We start from the raw sequence: 17,947 nt of genomic DNA, 5'->3' as shown, positions 1-17,947 counted from the left end.
TGAACAATTGTTTCTATCATAATGTTAGCTAAAACTTTTTTGGTTTGTTTTAAGGAGCTTCAAAAACCTGAACCTATCGGTCGGACCTTCATATCTCCAGCTGTGGCAGGACAAGATTTTGCCAGATCTGAAGGTTTCTTGACTTTTGAACATGGACAGAGAAATACGTTTCTGGATGTGACCCTGACTCCAAAGACAGGATCTTTAAACCCATTTCCTAAAGGTTTCCAGGTTGTACTTTCTAATCCCACAGGCGGTGCCAGAGTAGATGACGGGTATGGTATTGCTAACGTCACCATTGTCTCAGACTTGGACTCCTTGCCAGTTTGGGGGCTGATTGATCAACTGCATCAGCCTCTTGATGACACCATCTTACACAGAGTCCTCCAGAATCTGAATGTCAAAGTGGCTACAGAAACTACAGAAGAGCAGCTTACTGCTGTGTTGCATATAATAGATAAGGTATTTCCTTATCCTGCTCTTTCTTGAATGACCAATGACTTTAATAAGAGTATAACAACATGTAGACCTGTGATAAGGTCAAGGTTAGCATCCACAGCAGTGACCCAGGGGCACAGACTGTAAAGGTTAAATTAGAAATTGTGAAGTCCCACAGTCAAGGAAGAAGTTTGTCTGCCACTACTTAGGATGGTGGCAGGAAATAAAAAATCAAATAGGTTGTAAAGACCAGCCAGTGTTAATTTTGCTAATGTACTTACAGCTCAAGATCTTCTGCTGTGTAAAATTTTCCCTTTGGTGCCGTACTTGCATGGAACTTATTATAGTTTCTTGATTCTCAGGCCACGTCTTTGTTGGTTGTAGCCCTGGCACAAGACAGCGAGACGCAAGGTTTGCTCGTATCTTCACAGCTGACCGCATTCAACACACAAACAAATCCTACCAGAGCCAGCTGGAGTCTGCTGTGCTTTTAACCACGCATGCAGCTTGTCTTGTTTCCTGCAGAACCTTTGGGAATTGGGTTGGCAGGGTAGCTGAGCACTTTAGCATTGCACTAAGTTCTATGAAAACTCATTTTCTGGCTTTCTGACTCTTCTGGATTTGTGGAATCATGCACAAGAGCTGAGGCAATATTAAAATACCTAGACACAAAGCAGTGTAATGATATTCATGAACAACATTTCATTTCTGATTGTTGCTTTTTGACAAAGAAAACAGAGAAAATAATGTAAAAAATTCTTGGGACTCAATCTTTGATTTGTGAAAGAATGAAAAATTCCACATAGTTTCTTTAATAATCAGATCCCTATCAGTAAGCATATCTTTTTGTAGTTTTGACATAGACTTCACCTCATGCCTTGACAGCAGTGCTCGGAAGGTGGAAAAAATATTCTGAACTTTCAGAATGAGCACTGGGCTAAAATGTTCATTTTATGAGGAAATGTTATAAGCAGACTTCAGTGCATAAAATGTTTGATTTCTTCCCCTCTCATTAGGTTACAGATGTAGGTGAAAAACAGTTACTCACTGATAAAAGTAGAAGTCTTTTCTATGAGATACTCTGTGCTCTGGCTAGCCCGAAACGTGAGGACACGCGAGGATATAGCCTGCTTGCTGAGGTCACTGAGAAGTTTGCTTTTTCCCTCTTGACTGGGATAATGTGTGGATCACCGGGAGAAAGGTTAGTAAACTTGAATTCATAATATGTTTTGGAAATACATGACAGCTTACCAATACAGTAACAATTTAAATGACATTTTTAGAAAAGGGACTTGTCTATCAGCTGTTACCTCCATGAAAATGTGTTGTGCTCTGTCACAGTCTTACAAAGCTTTATATTGACACTGTGAGCTGGTGTCACAAATAACTGGTGTATTGATATGGGGTAGCTGTAGGAGTAGGAGTCAGGAGATCTGGAATGTATTTATCTCAAATATTGCCTGGAAAAGGATAAATTAATCTTAATAAGAAAATAATATGTAATTTCATGATGGAGAGCTATTTTCTGAGACTTAGATGAGAGTAAGAACCCAAAATTTCTACTGGCATACTCTAATTTCTGTGTGCTTGGTTTTGCTCACTTGAACATTATTTAAATTTTTTTTAAAGCTACTTGTCGTTTTTATATGTAGTTTCAAATTGGTAGTTTTGTCTGCAAGTACGTAATACACTGTGGTCAGGCTAATAGGCAGGGGAAATTGGTGGCTGCAGAAATAGATGACATTCTTTTATGAGACAGATGGTTTTACACAGTGGGTTTCTCCCACTATGAATCTATTAAACAACTGGTAGTTGAATTTAGAAAAAAATACTTTTTTTCCCCTCAGAAAACCAGCATGGTTTATATTTCTATCACAACTTCTTTTAGACATGTAACTTTTCTTGCCATTTCCTAAGTTGTAGGGGATATGAAGCCCATCTCAGCCAAAAGACAGTAAATGGTGTAAATATCAGCACTATCCTGAACAGTGTCCGAACTTGAAAGTTCAAATTCTTTATTCCAAGGTTTTTTTCGTCATCTGTTGAGAATAAGAGGTAAAGCAAGATCACCAATTTTAAGGCCTCTCTTTCTTGTAGACTCATCTCTATGTCAAGTTATAAAGACGAGTATTATCATAACCTGGTTTACTATGGAGGGGTTTTGGTTGCAGATCACAGTGAGCAAAATCCAGAGGGGAGATGAAGAAGCTGAAGTACATAATAATTCAGCTCCTTTTTTTTCACAGAAACTGAAACTATCTGTCCATTAAATGTCATAAAGCCTAAAAACAATGGAGCAATAAAGTGTTAATGAAAATTCATTTTAGAGTCATTCTGTGAAGAATAGTGAAAGCTCGGTTCCACTTATCAGCCCAATTGCTTTTCCATTTCCACAGAGGTAAAAATATCCTTGACAGCTGCCCGTACATTGCAATAATGGCTCACAACTGGTTTCCTCAGCAAATCAATGGACACAGATTTGATGGAAAAGATGGAGATTCTATTCAAGTACCTGAACATTTACTAGAGGTGTCTGTTGTGTTACCTCCTCCTCAAGAAGAGAGCTGTGAATCTGTACAGTTCACAGAGTATAGCAGTCAGCAGTGGTTCCTTACTGGAGATAAAGAACTTGCCCTGAAGAACAAGGTTTGAAGATAATGCAACTTATTTTTTCAATAAATTAGTTTAATTTAGCTATTGCTCATTTTAATGTATTTAAAATAATATGACCATTTTTGTGTGTGTATCTGATTAAAACGAGCACTGACTGTTCAATTTTAATATTAAATTTGTATTTACTTTGTACGTGTTGTTTCAGGTGTTTTCTATGAGTTTGAAGGGTCAGAGTTCACGCCCTTTGAAAGATAACAATGAAGTCATTTATCGGATTTATGCTACAGGAAGTCGGATTGTTCCACAACAGTCTCTATGTCTCCTCTGGAATCAAGCTGCTGAAAGGTTATTTTATTAATCTGATCACTTTTCCAGTTTCTGCTGTGAACCTGATTGTTCGTAAGATGTGATAACTCCAATTAGATTGTTTGCAAGTATAAAATGGATCCATTTCCTATTTGCTTTTTTCCCTTAACTTTCCTTGCCTTTGTAGCAGCATGTAAAACTTTCCGTCTAATAAAATGTGTAGTTATTCTAGCTCAGATATTTCTCAGACTTCTACTCCTGCCTTTTTTCACCAAAATACCATTTAGATTGTGTAACGATGTGTTAGGAAATTCTGACAGGCCATAAATTCCATAATTGCATCACTTCATTAACATTACTGACTTTTTACAGGTTTTATCAGGCAACCCTTCAAGTCCATTCTTACAAAAGTAAAGAACTAAACCTGCATCTCTTGTGTTGCTTCAAGTCACTGACTCAGAATGTTCCTAATTTGCTAATATCCACTCTTTTCTTTGGGTCTGTGGAAGACACTGAACTAAAAAAAAATGTTAAGGAACAGAGTAGGGATTTATCTAGCCTGGTGGAGACTAACGGTGGCTAAAAGAAAATGCCCAGGGAAGCATAAACGGTAGTTCCCCTAATACTATACTCTCCAGCAACTGTATGAGCTGAATGTCGTTTTGTCTATTTCATACCCCAAATGATTTGTCTTCCACAAACTTGTCTAGACTTTTCTTGCACAATCCAGAATTTTAGCACATCTTTTGACAATGATCTCTACAGGGCTATTACTTTTTGACAGAAAAGCCTTCTGTTTGTTTTGAATATTGGTGCTACTAGCTCAAGTTGATGTCTCCTGGTTTTTGGAACAAATGGTGAACTGCTGATTATTTTCCTTTCTTGTTGCTACTCATACTATTCTAAACCATGGGATAAAGTTTTCTGTGTCTGCTTTTCAGTGCTCCATTATTTGATTAGCCTGTGTCTTTCCTGTTCACACGCTATGAATTGGTGAATTTGGAGAGAATTATGTTCTGTATACTGCTGAGATCCAGTTGGTTCAGATACGATTTCACTAGACTGACTGGATTATATCAGTCTGTCAGTGATATAAACTGTTTCTCTTCAGAAAGGAGATGCAGCAGAATTTACCTGGATGGTCTCGTTCTTTCTAGACACTGCATCTTAGAGCAGATGTGATTTCCACTAGAAATGGCTTAGGATGTCACCTGTCTTTTCAAAGACAAAGAAAACATGAATTTTAATTTCAAAACAACAAATAGCAGTATAAAATGAAGTGTTCTCCATAATGGGGTAAGATATTGTGCAAGTTAGGTGACAAACTCTTTGAAAAGTCAGGCATAATTGTTGCAGAAGTTTTACAAATTTTTTTTTAATAAAAATATTTTTTTTCAGTCATGGAAAAATAATTCATTGTCTTACATTCACATTTGTTTCAATCATGAAAGTAAAAACAAAGCTATAAATAATATTTTTATTTCATGTAAATGTGCTATGCTAGAACTGCACCTGAAAGATTACACAAAACCCCTATGCAGTAGTTTAGAAAACTTCGTACTTCAGAGATACAGCAACAATTTTCAGTCCTGCTTACTCTGTAAAATACGCAAGTCCATTTCCAACTTTGTGAATCTTTTGTTTTGCAGCTGGCTGTCTGATAGCGGGTTCTGCAAGGTGGTTGATGACACGTCAGACTATGTGGAATGCTCTTGTTCTCATATGTCCATTTATGCAGTTTATGCCCAAACAGATAACTTGTCTTCATACAATGAAGCTTTTTTCTCTTCTGGATTCATCTGCATTTCAGGTCAGTTGATATAAAATAGTTTTGTTATTAATAACAACTGACAACCCATAAGATTGTTTGATTTTTAGTGATCTTAGTAACTGATGACAATCTTTTTAATTGGAGGGATATTGGAGAAATGTTAACTACCTTCATGCTATTGAAGTTGCCATCTGGTCTAGTATTTGCACACTGATAAATTTTGCTACTGAAAAAAAAAAAGTACAGCAAAGAAATATGTTTCCTTGTGATGTTTTATTGAACCATACAAAAGAGAAATGTCATAGAATCATAGAATGGTTTGGTTTGGAAGGGACCTTTAAAGATCAGCTAGCCCAACCCCCATTGGGGGTCACTCATTTGGGGGGAGAATATTAAAAATCATAAATTCTCTTTTGTCCCTAGCAGCAGTGCAGTTGTCTTTGTCAAATCTTTCAGACACTATTCTACCTAGCATGAGAGCTGTTTGGCAGTCTTAGCTGACGATTTACACCCAGAAGTGATAATTTGGAGGGAGATTCCATATCACATGTGTAGAGCTTCATTACACTCTGCTGCCTGACTGCTACCTGACATCTTGGGGGAAGCCCAAGAGTTTACTAGTTCCTGACAGCATGAGAAACAAAAACAACACAAAGCAACTAAATCCTCTATTTATCCCCTCCCAGAAAACTGCCCTAACAGACTAAAGCCAGGCTCCTTGATTGTTTTAAAACTTCAGCCATGGAAAAAGAAGACAAAGAAAGAGAAGAAAACCCTCTGGTTTTCACCTACTTCATACAAATTAATTGTTTTATTTAACAGTAATGAAAGAAATTTTTAAGAAGATAAAAATAAGTGGATTTTAAAATACAATTACGTTTCTAACAGATTTTCTTAGTGAAAGTAAAAAAAAAAAAGCCCAACTATGATGAACAAATATAGTTACTGGTTTACAGAAAAAAAAAAAAGTAAATTGATGAGACAAATATACCATAGAATGCAAAATGCAATAGAAACTGAAGAAAAAAACCTATACAAAGTAAGGCAATATGCTGTAGAAACTGAAGCTGAGAGAAATATTTTTCTGAACTGGAAGCGGTAAAATCCTACAGATCCTAGCACTGGTCATTTTCTGTAGTCGTATGTCTCTTCAGAATGTATTTCAAAAATTAAAACAGTTTAGCCTGGTTAAGGGTTTGCCTTGAATATAACTGCAGTGCCTTTCGGATTCTTTGTCTGGTTGAAGGCATTTCCTTGTGTGGTTATTTATGTTTAAATCTAGTGATTAACAAATTGCTTTAGACTTGAGAACTGTAAGGATATTATTTATTGCTCTAACATCTCCACACAGGTGTGAAGCATTAAAAAAAATAAAATTAGCACAGTAGAGTGAAATAGAATATTATTATTTCTGAAATTTTCTTATATAGATACTTTTATAAATATAATTAGGTAATTTTTGAAAGGTTTAGAAATAATTCTTTCTGGAATTATTTGTTTCATTCATATTTTACAAATACTTGTAGTTGAACAACCAGTCTATCTCAAGAGGCATAAAGGCCTGCTGTAAGTATCCAATTCCTTGTCCTTCCTGTGGTGTGGAAGTGTACAAACAATTAACTCTAGATGAGCTTCAGAACTGTTTTCCTTGGTGACTCGCTTTCCCAGGGTCCTTCTTCCAAGAACTGGGCTCTTCCCATTTCTGCTCTGTTCGTGTTCACAAATGAATTAGTGAACAGCAAGTGGCATTATTCTTTCTGAGTACTGCTATAACAGATTTCTATGCTGAACACAGATTAAATGGGAGACTGGTATTTAGAAGGTTATAGCTATCTCTTAATTTTATCCTAAAATTTATCTCCTTATTTATCCTAAAATTTATCTCCTAATTTATTTGCTTCTAAAAGCATTTTTGGATGCAAATGACAATGAAGACTTACCTTTGCATTATATTTAACTATTGTGACAATCATCCATATCATGCACAAATTTAAAAAAACCCAACAACCTGCAAAAATAACTGGTTTACATTGTGCAGTTATTTTAGCTCCCAAGCCTATGAAAAAGTTAAATATATGTTAGTACTTCAGTAACAAGTTCGTAAATGATCCTACTGTGAACCAAAGTGAACATATTCTCTCTGTAAGTTTTTGTTTTGGTTGTTTTTAGTGGTTTGCACCTTCAAGATATCCAGCATTGTTGTTCTTATCTGGCATGGTTTCGTAGCTTAAGCTCTGAATTTTCCTTTTTTGTTGTTGTTTTTTTTTTGTTTGTTTCTGTGTAGGTTTTACTTTGGCTATTATCTCCCACCTTTTCTGCACCAGGTGTGCAATGTTTGCAGCTAAACTCCTCACTCACATGATGGTTGCTTGTTTGGGTACTCAGGTAAGAAAAAAGGCCAAAATGTAAATTAAGTACATCTTTACTTTCCTTTTCCACACTTCCATGGCCATGTCTGAACAGACCTCCTTTCTTTTTCTGCGTTGTAAACATTTTTGGAAAATGTAAAATTTCAACACGATACTTACAATTAATCCAATATTCATCTCCTATCTTGGGAATTCAGCTGAAATTATACATTTTCTGAAATATTTAGAGAAAACTTATGCTTGATATAGCCACGTGAGAAGATAGTCCTGTATGTTGAATAATAAATGTTTTCATGATAGGGTATATATGAGATGAAAGAGTTCCATCATTAACATCATTATTAAACAGATTAATGTCAGTAATCATAAATTCTGTGGGAAAAGTTTATTTTGAGTAGTAGATTCTGAAAGCTCTTTTGCACTCTAGTATTTGTAGAAAGGTATAGTTATGAAAAATTTAAATAATAAACGAGTATAAATTGTAGAAAGTCTTCCCAGTTCTCTCATGCTGGTTCAAATAGTAGGTAATAAAATGTCAGTAGACTGAAAGAGACTATGTGTCTCTGTCCTACAAAATATTATAACTTCCTTAGCTTTTGGACATCTGGTGAAATGGAAAGCTATGAATAACCTCAACTACCTTAAAATTACTTTATGGAAAGATTCCTTAGGAAAGAGATTTTATGTGTCTTTTTAATGCTATAAAGATGATGTAAATACAATTTTAAATATATGCTCAAGGCCAGGATGCTGAGAGAATGTAAGCATATTAGCAAGCAGGTACTCAGAGGAATGTGTGATGTCAGGGAAATACTCTGTAGATAGTCAAAACTAATCAAAAAGTTTAGTAACTGGCATATCTCTCAGACAAGCTTTTGTACACTGCCGTGGTTGATGTATCATTTTATTCACATTACTTCCTGATGCAGCTCTTTGTTGTACAATGGAGTACATTGATAATGTTCATCACACAACTGGACTTAAAATAGAAGGAGCTGGAAAGTTCCTGACAGCATTTTAGAGATCACTGGATACCGGCCTGTATCCTGCATCCTAGGGTGCAAAAGTATTTTGACATCTCTGTTCTTGATTTTTGAAACACGTACTTGATGTTTTGTAATAGCTCTGTGTAGTGACACAGGAAGCTAGTTTGTTCCAGGGACCTTGAATATGCATGGTTACTAGTGTACAAATGTGCAGACTTAATTTGGGACACATAGCTCGTAACACTGGTAAGTGGTGCATTTGGTAATGTGTCAAGATTATACAAAACAAGACTACTGGGAGCTTCACAGCGCCTTTTACAGTCTAATGATAGATTTTGCAAAAGCTTCTTTTGCGTTTCCTTTGTAGTGAGTGTTGTGTTGTCTGTGTTCCCAGAATTATTTCATATTTTGCATATAATGGAACTACACTTACCTATGTTGCATTTTTAATATCTCCAATACTTTTCCATTTCATTGGCAATATATTGCAATTCCAGTACAAGAGAAGCTTGTTTCTTTTTACAGTGACTTTCTTTTTCAGAAGTCTTTTGTTTTTTCTCTGTGAGGACTCCTTACCAGGTCTTTCAGACTCTTCAAAACATCTTAATTTAAAAACAGAATCACACAGAATGGTTGAAGTAGGAATGGACCTCTGGAGGTCATCTTGCCCAGCACCCCTGCTCAAGGGGACACCTAGAGCCAGTTGCCCTGGACCATGTCCAGGTGGCTGTTGAGTGTTGCCAGGGATGGAGAGTCCACAGCCTCTCTGGGCAACCTGTGCCGGTGCTTGGTCACCCTCACAGTGAAAAAGTGTTTCCTATTTGGAAAGGAAAAGCTCCAAGTGGAGCCTCCTGGGCTTCTGTTTGTGCCTGTTGCCCCTGGCCCTGTCCCTGGGCCACTGAAAAGAGCCTGGCTCCATTGTCTGTGCACCCTCCCTACAGGCATCTATATACATTAATAAGATTCCCCCACTAAGCCTTCTCTTCTCCAGGATGCACAGTCCCAGGTCTCTCAGCCTTTCCTCATAGGAGAGATGCTCCATCTCTTAATCATCTTGCTGGCCCTTTCTTGGAGTCTTTCCAGTATGCCAATGTCACTCTTATACTGGGAAGCCCAGAACTGGACACATCATGTCACATGTGGCCTCACCAGTGCTGAGCGGAGGGGAAGGATCACCTCCCTCAAGCTGCTGGCAATGCTTTGCCTAATGCAGCCCAGGATACCATCAGCCTTCTTTGCAGCAAGGGCACATGGCTGGCTCATGTTCAACTTTGGAGCTGTTGGAGTGAGTCCAGATGAGGCCACAGAGATGATCCGAGGGCTGGAGCACCTCTGCTATGGAGACAGGCTGAGAGAGTTGGGGTGGTTCAGCCTGGAGAAGAGAAGGCCACGGGGAGACCTCAGAGCCCCTTCCAGTCCCTGCAGGGGCTCCAGGAAAGCTGGAGAGGGGCTGGTGACAAGGGCAGGGAGTGACAGGCCAAGGGGAATGGCCTGAAGCCGCAGGAGGAGAGATGGAGATGGGATGGGAGGCAGAAATCCTTCCGCGTGAGGGTGCTGAGGGCCTGGCAGAGGTTGCCCAGAGAAGCTGTGGCTGCCCCTGGCTCCCTGGCAGTGTTCAAGGCCAGGTTGGATGGGGCTTTGGGCGACCTGGGCTAGTGGAGGGTGTCCCTGCCCATGGCAGGGGGTGGGAACTAGATGATCTTTGGAGTCCCTTCCAACTCAAACTGTTCTATGATTCTATGAACTTGCTGTCCACCAGCATGCCCAGGGCCTTTTCTGCCAAGCTGCTTTCCATCTGGGTGGCCTCCAGGATATATTGGTGCATTCATTCAAGGAAAGTTAGTGTTGCTATTTTGATGATGATTACATAGTTCTTTTAAGTGTATTGCATACGTTTAGACCTATTGAGTAATTTTGGTTGGAAGCCACCTCTGAAATCTTTCTTGTTTAAACCCCTGCTCAAAGCAAGCCCAGCTGAGGTCAGGTTGCTCAGGACTCTGTACAGTTAAATTCTGAGCATCTCCAGCAATGGAAGTCCCACAAGCTCTCTGGGCAACCTGGTCTAATGTTTCACTACCAATTGTGAAAAATGTCTCCCAGTACCTAGTTTAAATTTCATTTGTTGCAGCTTGTCTCCCTTGTCTCTCAAGCTGTCAGTATACGTCTGCAAGAACTGTTTGGCTCCCTCATTTCTAGGCATTTCTGTGAGGTGATTTATAATAGTGATAAGATTTCCCCCTCTCACACTCTTAAGACAGGGTCTGAGAAAGTTAACTTCAGCTTTTCTGTCTACTTGCTGGTTTTTGTTTAAATACACTGCATTTAAACTGTTACATGAAATGCCGATCTGTGCAGAATAATACTTGAGAATGGTTCATGCTGTGTGTAAATATAGCAATTTAGTTTAATTACAGAGATACTATTTAGAATGGTTCTAAGTGCTGTTGCTATTCTTGCTCAAGCCCTAAAGTCTGCAGATCTCCTGATCTCTTCTCCTTTTGCCATGCAATTATTCTGTAGGTTTCGAACAAAACTTTTGAAAGAGGATTTTAGCAGGGTAACTGCTTAGCCAGCTAGCTGAGAGAGGAAGTAAAGATGGTTTGGGAGCAGGTGTTGAAGAAAAGAAAGTGGCTTTAAGGCAGAGTGAAAAGAGAAGGGACGTGTTTGACAAGAGTGAACTGAGCTACTGTGCTAGCTGTTCTGAGCAGCTGAAGGAAAATCTTTATGCAGTTACTTGTGTTGTGATATGCTGGCATATGTTCTGCCTAGAGAGAATGAGCCTGATTGGGAAGCCTAAGTTTAACAGAAAATTCTAAATAGAAGATGTTTGTACAGCTATACCCACTTGCAAGTATCTGGAGAGTATACGTATGAGCGGAGATTTACATTGCAATTAAATGTTTTGTGGTCTTGCTAACCAATGACCCTGTATGAGAGGAGTTATTTAAGACAGTTTTAATTGAGAACTTACTATGTGAAAATCAGCACTTAATAATTCCTAGTTTAAATGCAAGGAAAATGTTAGTACTTTGCATTTTTATCTAGTAATATTTAGGCAGTAGAAGACATTGGTTTTGTACCTAGTAGATCTCAAACCACTTTAGAGAATGAAGGAAGCTGATGTTTCTCTATGCAGTTATATTTTTACCAGAAAAAAATCCTAAGAAGCTTTTCAGGTTAGCTTCATGGTTCTATACATACGTGAGTAATTGGTTTTCCTCTAATATCTGCACTGGATGTTTATTTGGCTTGTAGCATTTTTTTTTTTTAATTGCTACTGGTGCACTAATTACTGTTATCTGTAGATGGCAGTAAAACCTTGTCAACGTATTACTTGGAAATTTGCTCTTCCAAACTCTGCCTGCTTTGTGGTTGCTCACAGTAATTCGTTACTCTGTCAGGGATGGGGAATGATGATTCACAATATTCAACCTTCATTTCACTATTGGTGTGTGTAGAGCTTTCAGCATTAATGGAACATTTGTAAAGCATTCAAGAATGGATGTTTCACCAAGTGTTGGGTGAAACTCATTGGAAAGACATAAAAGCCTAGATATTTCTAAAGCTTTTTTTTTTTTTTTTCCCATTCTGATATTTACTCAAAGAATCGTGATGTCTCTAGCAAGCATTATTTCTTGAATCATTAGTCATAGTATTCTCTTTGTTTAACCAACATGTTATATGTTCATGCAAGAATACCTTAAATGCAGAAGGAAAAAAAAAATCACTGGGCTGAGATTTTAATTTTTGGAGTAAATTTATGTGAAGATTTGTGTATTTGAAAAATTAAAGCATAATGAGAACATACTTCACAATGTCTCAATACAGCCATACTAATCAATAAAATTCTCCTTTTCAAAAAACCGTAAACGGAGATTACAATCTTGATAGGAACCATTGTTTATGGCTCCCGTGCTTTTGCCTGGGAATTCCCAGGCAGAAATACATGAATAAGCACTTTGTAGGTGGCTTGTGCGTGTACACTCTGCTTGATGCGTCTTGTCCACATTGAATTTCAGTGTGTATGCATCAGCCATTTCTACAGCACATGCTGAGCATTGCAAATGACATGAACATGTGCTAAGATCCCTGTTTAGATTTTTTGCGTGTGCACTGCTGAGCTGCTCTGTATACGTGCAGTAGCTATTTCTCTTGAATATTTGAACATTCCCAATCTGTTTACAGCCTTAATTGTGTACAAATGGCCTGCTATTCTACTGGCCAGTACTGCAAAATTTAATTCTAATGGTCAAATAGGAAAAAAAAGGCATATGGGGAACTGTGTTATCCTCTTTTTGTCAAACAAGAAGTGTACATTTTCCAATTTAACCAGTCCTCAAGCTGCAGTAGCACTTAGCATCATCTTAATATGGCAATAATTACCAAGCTGGCAAGCCAAATTCATCCTGCCATTGACTTTGGTAGAAATGCTTGATGAATAATTATACCTACTGTGTTTAACTGTTTGAAAACTGTGCGTTACTGAACCTGAGCAGATATACAAACATACCTGTCAGTTATGGTTTTTAAGAAGAAATTGTGCAAACAATTCTCATTAAAGAAAAAAAAAGTTGAACATTTATTTGAAAATTATAAACTGCAACCTTGGTAGAATTGTTATTTTGTTATTTGGACTTACTCAGATTCGGAGGAAGATAGAGAAGCCTTCATGTCAATTCAGTCCTCCCTTATGGTAAGCCTGGTCTTTTTAGTCAGCTGATGAGAAATACTAATTAAAGGGATGTTTCTGAAGAAGTGCATATGAAATGCTCCTTGTCCATATGAAATATGAAACTCTTATGGAATAGGAAACAACAAATAATTTTATGCATAACTATACAGTTGGATCCCAGTTGTCCAGGGTGAGGGAATTTGCTTTGTAAAACCTAATTTGAGGACAGCTAGGCTTGAGGTTTGCTGGTTCTGATTTCCTTGCTGTAACCTGACAGCAGTAAATGATGCTGAACTCGGTACCATCTGCCCTTCAAGAAGTTGAGCAACCCATAAGATTTGAGAGGGCACAGAGAACCGAAAGAGAACTGGACCCAGTGATCCAGGATTGGTGCTCACTCTCAAAATTCAGTTCCATGTTAATGCGTTTTATCCTGTTACTCTTCAGTGTGAAATGTTTCAGTAAGAAGAATGAGGAGTGGTAGGTAGTCTTCTTACACCCTTAATGTCAGCATTCCTATCTTTGGGATAAAAATGTCTAAAAATTCTCATGTAGAGAAGAAGAGATTCTGCAGGTGTTAGTTACAATGGAAAGTGGAAAATATTTCCACTTCTGTTAGGGGAATATGGTAACGTAGTCAGTAAAACTGGATAGTCTTTGTGTTTTGGATTATTTGGTGTCATGAAAGTGATTAGAACCTGTCTCAAATGAGTACTCAGCCATTAACTCCCTCGGTGGGATATCATAATGGCTAGATTTCTTAAGGACGTTATGCAATCTCTCTGTCCCTGCACAATTTGTGTTAAGACAATTGTGGAATATTCCATTCATCCTGGGATAAGTGAAGTTTTCATAGGATGGGCAGATTTTCCTGCTAAGCCTTTTGATGTCGTATTTCCTAAGAAAGGAAAACAGCCCTTCTGGTAATCATTTAATCTCACAGGAATAAATAAGTAAATATTCTTGGAAGTCTATTTACATTACTTCCACAGAGGCCGGGGTCACACTCAAGAGTCAGCGTTAGACTTCAGTTGATACCACATGATTTACTTAGTGGATTAAATATAAGAATGACAATTATGTTTCCAGCAACTCTGTATTTACAATTTATTTTCATTTTGTAGTAGAAAAGTAGCGAAATTAGTTTAAATTGCTGCATTTCTGTTAAAATTAGAGTTTGGTACAGCACAGCTAGCTAAGACACTTGTTGGGGATGTCAGAAGGGAAAGATGCATCAATAAGAATGTTTATGTGGGTAAGCTGCTCTCACCAGTTCCTTACATGACATTTCTATGATCACAGTAAATGATTGTGAGTTGCTGTACAACCGCCGCACTGTTCTGGGATATGTGATGTTTATTCCCTCCTCCTGCTGATAATGTGTGCCAGTATAATACAGCATGTAGTGATTTCTTGGAGTCTCACCTGTGTTGTTACCTTTGCAAGAAGAATGAGCACCTAAACCTTTCCTCCCAGGGGCTATGTTAGTAGGTTTCATACTGAATTAGTTAATTATTTATTAGCTGATATCAGTCATTCCTACCAAGCCAGAGCACAGTGTTAATTTCATGCAGCTTCTTTCAGATTCAGTTTCAACCTAGTCATAAGTAGGATTATTTGGGATTTAGTTTACATAAAAGACGATTTCGTAGTAGAATAATCGAAATTAAATGGTTTTATAGCAAAGCAGTACAGTTTTATGATCAGCAATGCTCCGAGGGCCCATCTGTATTACTTTATATTACTACTTGTGAGTTTGCAATATACAAGAAGAATCAGATAGTCAAAGCTGAAGCTAATCAAGGATTTGTAGTACAATTTGTAGTAGAAGGAATTATTTATCTCAAGATGTCAGTGACTTTGTAAGCTGTATTGATCATATATATACATATACACACATACATTTTAAGTATATATATAAGGTCTCCTCAGGTGATAGATAGGGTGTATGAGGTCCTTTAGAATCCAAGGGTCAAGAAATCCTTATCTCAAGCAGTGGGACACCTGGTCATCAGAATAGGTATTACACATAATATAACAGTGAGGAAGGACTGCTACTGTAAAACAACAAGCAGTTCTTTACCTTGATCACCTAAACGTCATCTGAGGAACAGGGAAGAGTATAGCCTACCCACAGGAACCTTACTGCAGCAACTTTCCCTCTTTTCCAGTAGAGGGAATTGCCTATGGAGTTCCTGGCCAGAGTGTGCAAAGTGGGGAGGAGAACAGGTGTGAAATTGCTGTGGCTCTGAGAGGCTTGATATAAACATGACGCTATCTGCAAATACTTAAAGCTAAAGCTCAGGCAAAAGTAAGAGACAATGCAGATGCTATAAGAGTGGATCTTCAAGGCCTCAGTTTAGAGAGTGTGGGGATGTAGAAGCAGCTGAAATATCCCATGGAAAGAGGGCAAGAGGAAGCACTCTAGTAGTCATGGCCAAGTGGTGGTGCATGTGAGAAATAAATCTGATACTCATATAATATAAATTTTATGTTGTGTTACATCAACCAACACGTGATTTTGGTCTTTCACTGATAACTTATCACTACAGCAGAAACCATATATTTCTGCTTTTGTTATTCATAGGGATAATGTTTCTTTACCACCCTTGCTCACTTTTCTGACGTTGAGTCACCACATAGTGTTGATGCGCACGCTGTTAGTATCTTCTTATAGATTACCTCTTAGTGTTTGCCAAACTCAGATATATGAGCAACTGTATAACATATGTTAGAATGCTGCTACATTATCTCACACCTCCTGTCCTCATTGCAAACAGTCAAATGTTCTGTTTATCACTTTAAAGTGCAACAGTATGAGATTTCTATCAGCTATGAATGCCTTCCAGCTCTTCTTTCATTATACCCTATTTTTTCCCAACATCGCAAACAGTTGGGGACCACACACGGAGAGGAATAGACAGCCACGTTCACAAGTTGCCTATGCATTGCTTTTCTCTGTGTCTTAGTGAAGCAAGTTATGCTGCTGCCTCTCTCTGCTTCATACTTTTCATTGTCATTTTTCAACTCTTACTCCCTTTTTCTGCCTCCTTTCTTCCTCTCCCTTTGTTCTGTCCACTCATGCATGCCATGCTGCTTTAATAAAAAAGTAGATATCTATTACTACTTCTAATTAGCAAATCTCCCATTAAATCTCCCACTCCTCATTTCCCCACTAAAGGCTTTCTTCAGCCCTGTCTCGATGGAGAGAAGAACCGCAGCAATTGCTATTACCCATAAATTCACGTCCTAGCAACAGCTGTGCAGTGTTAATCTGAAGTTTCCAAAACATTCTTAACTTAGCTTATCTTTTGGAGGAAGAAATCCATAGGCTTTCATGAACAATAGTGCTTGAATGGTTTTCCTTTACAGCTAATTAAAATTATACTAAACATTGAATGTTTAGCTTCTGTTTTTATTCAGCCACTGTCACTTTTTTGTTTGGTTACTTCCATGTGCAAGAATACTTTAAATGGGTCTTTTTGTTTCCATTTTTGGCAGTTTCTCATGACCTATTTCTTCATATCTTCCAGGCAGCTAATGTTCCATACACAGTAGATTAACAAGTCCATTTCAATCCTTAATTAGATTAATTATTAGTATACATGAAACCAGAGCCTGAACTTGCCACATTCATATGGCAAGTACAGTTTTAAGTGTATTGGAGTCCTGATGGCAAAAAACTTAATAAGATTTTCATAAACACCAGCTTACTAATGATTACTGTGATTAAATACACTTGTCTAATTTTAGATAGTGTGATCAGCAGGCTATAGTAGAATTTTATACACTGGTGGATGTGATTTTGTTCACATGGTGATTTTTTTTTCTGTTGTTGTACAGCAAGTGCCTTTTGAAAATGATATTGTGTGGAGTTATAAGAATCAAACATGTCATAACACAAAGACGAAAGACAGTTCATTTTGGTTATTCTTTTACTGTCCTGTGTAGGTCATGTCAGTATTTTGTGCTAAAGAAAATATGATTTGAAACTAACACACAAATACAAATGTAGATCTGAATGGACTCTGAAGAATGACCATGAAAACCATAAAGGTTGGAATGATGGTGAATAATCAGTGAAATAAGTAATGGCTGTATATTAACCAGAGAGAGAAATGAGGAGCATATAAAGTAGTTCACTTGCAGAAAAAAACCCAAACTAATTGTATCCAGTCATGAAAAAGGGCTTAAAAGCCATCACGGTTGATCATAGATTATGCTATATCTCCATGTTTCTATTTTATTAAGAATCTTTTTTTTGTATTAATTGATTTGGAAATTCAAGCAATCTAAATGATTGCTTGCATAAGAAGGCCTCATGTAATAAAATTGCAAAATATATGACCAGATCATGTTACCTACTTCAAAACATTGCACAAAGCAGTTCAAATGCACTGAGGTCCTATTTTGATGGGAAGCCAGTCATTGAAGAGAAATCATGTGTCATATTCTGCTCAGTTCTTTCTAAATTATTAGCTAGGCAGAACTCACAGCTGGTGGACAACCATTCATTCAAAGAAAATGAAGGAGCCATGAAAGCTCTTTTTTGAATATGATGGATAAAAGAATAGAAACCAACTTCTAAAACACAAGGCATGTGCATCAGTAGAAATTAATTTGTGTGGCTGGAACATTTTGCTGAGGATAATAGAATTTTATGTGTCTCTAGGAGAGAAGAGAGAGGGAAATAAACAAACATGAGATAATGAATGACTTTTTTTTTTAGTTCACAGCTGGAATGGGATAGGAATCTTCCCTTACTCAATAATTGTGGGTCAGCTGGCAAGAA

At 37.6% G+C, this 17,947-nt stretch overlaps 1 protein-coding gene across 1 annotated transcript in view; it reads left to right on the top strand.

Annotated features, from left to right (window-relative positions):
- The window catches only part of ADGRV1 (adhesion G protein-coupled receptor V1), a 267,326-nt gene that overhangs the window by 109,751 nt on the left and 139,628 nt on the right, over positions 1-17,947 (top strand). Inside the window, exons 77-82 of the mRNA XM_075740373.1 lie at positions 55-462; positions 1,455-1,639; positions 2,835-3,084; positions 3,257-3,396; positions 5,007-5,167; positions 7,413-7,513. Coding sequence (XP_075596488.1) covers positions 55-462; positions 1,455-1,639; positions 2,835-3,084; positions 3,257-3,396; positions 5,007-5,167; positions 7,413-7,513 — 1,245 coding nt within the window. The remainder of the gene's footprint in view (positions 1-54; positions 463-1,454; positions 1,640-2,834; positions 3,085-3,256; positions 3,397-5,006; positions 5,168-7,412; positions 7,514-17,947) is intronic.

Source organism: Balearica regulorum, chromosome Z (assembly GCF_011004875.1).
Source record: "Balearica regulorum gibbericeps isolate bBalReg1 chromosome Z, bBalReg1.pri, whole genome shotgun sequence".
Taxonomy (NCBI): Eukaryota; Metazoa; Chordata; class Aves; order Gruiformes; family Gruidae; genus Balearica; species Balearica regulorum.
Note: the sequence above shows the minus strand (reverse complement) of the source record. Positions and strands in the feature narration are given on the sequence as shown.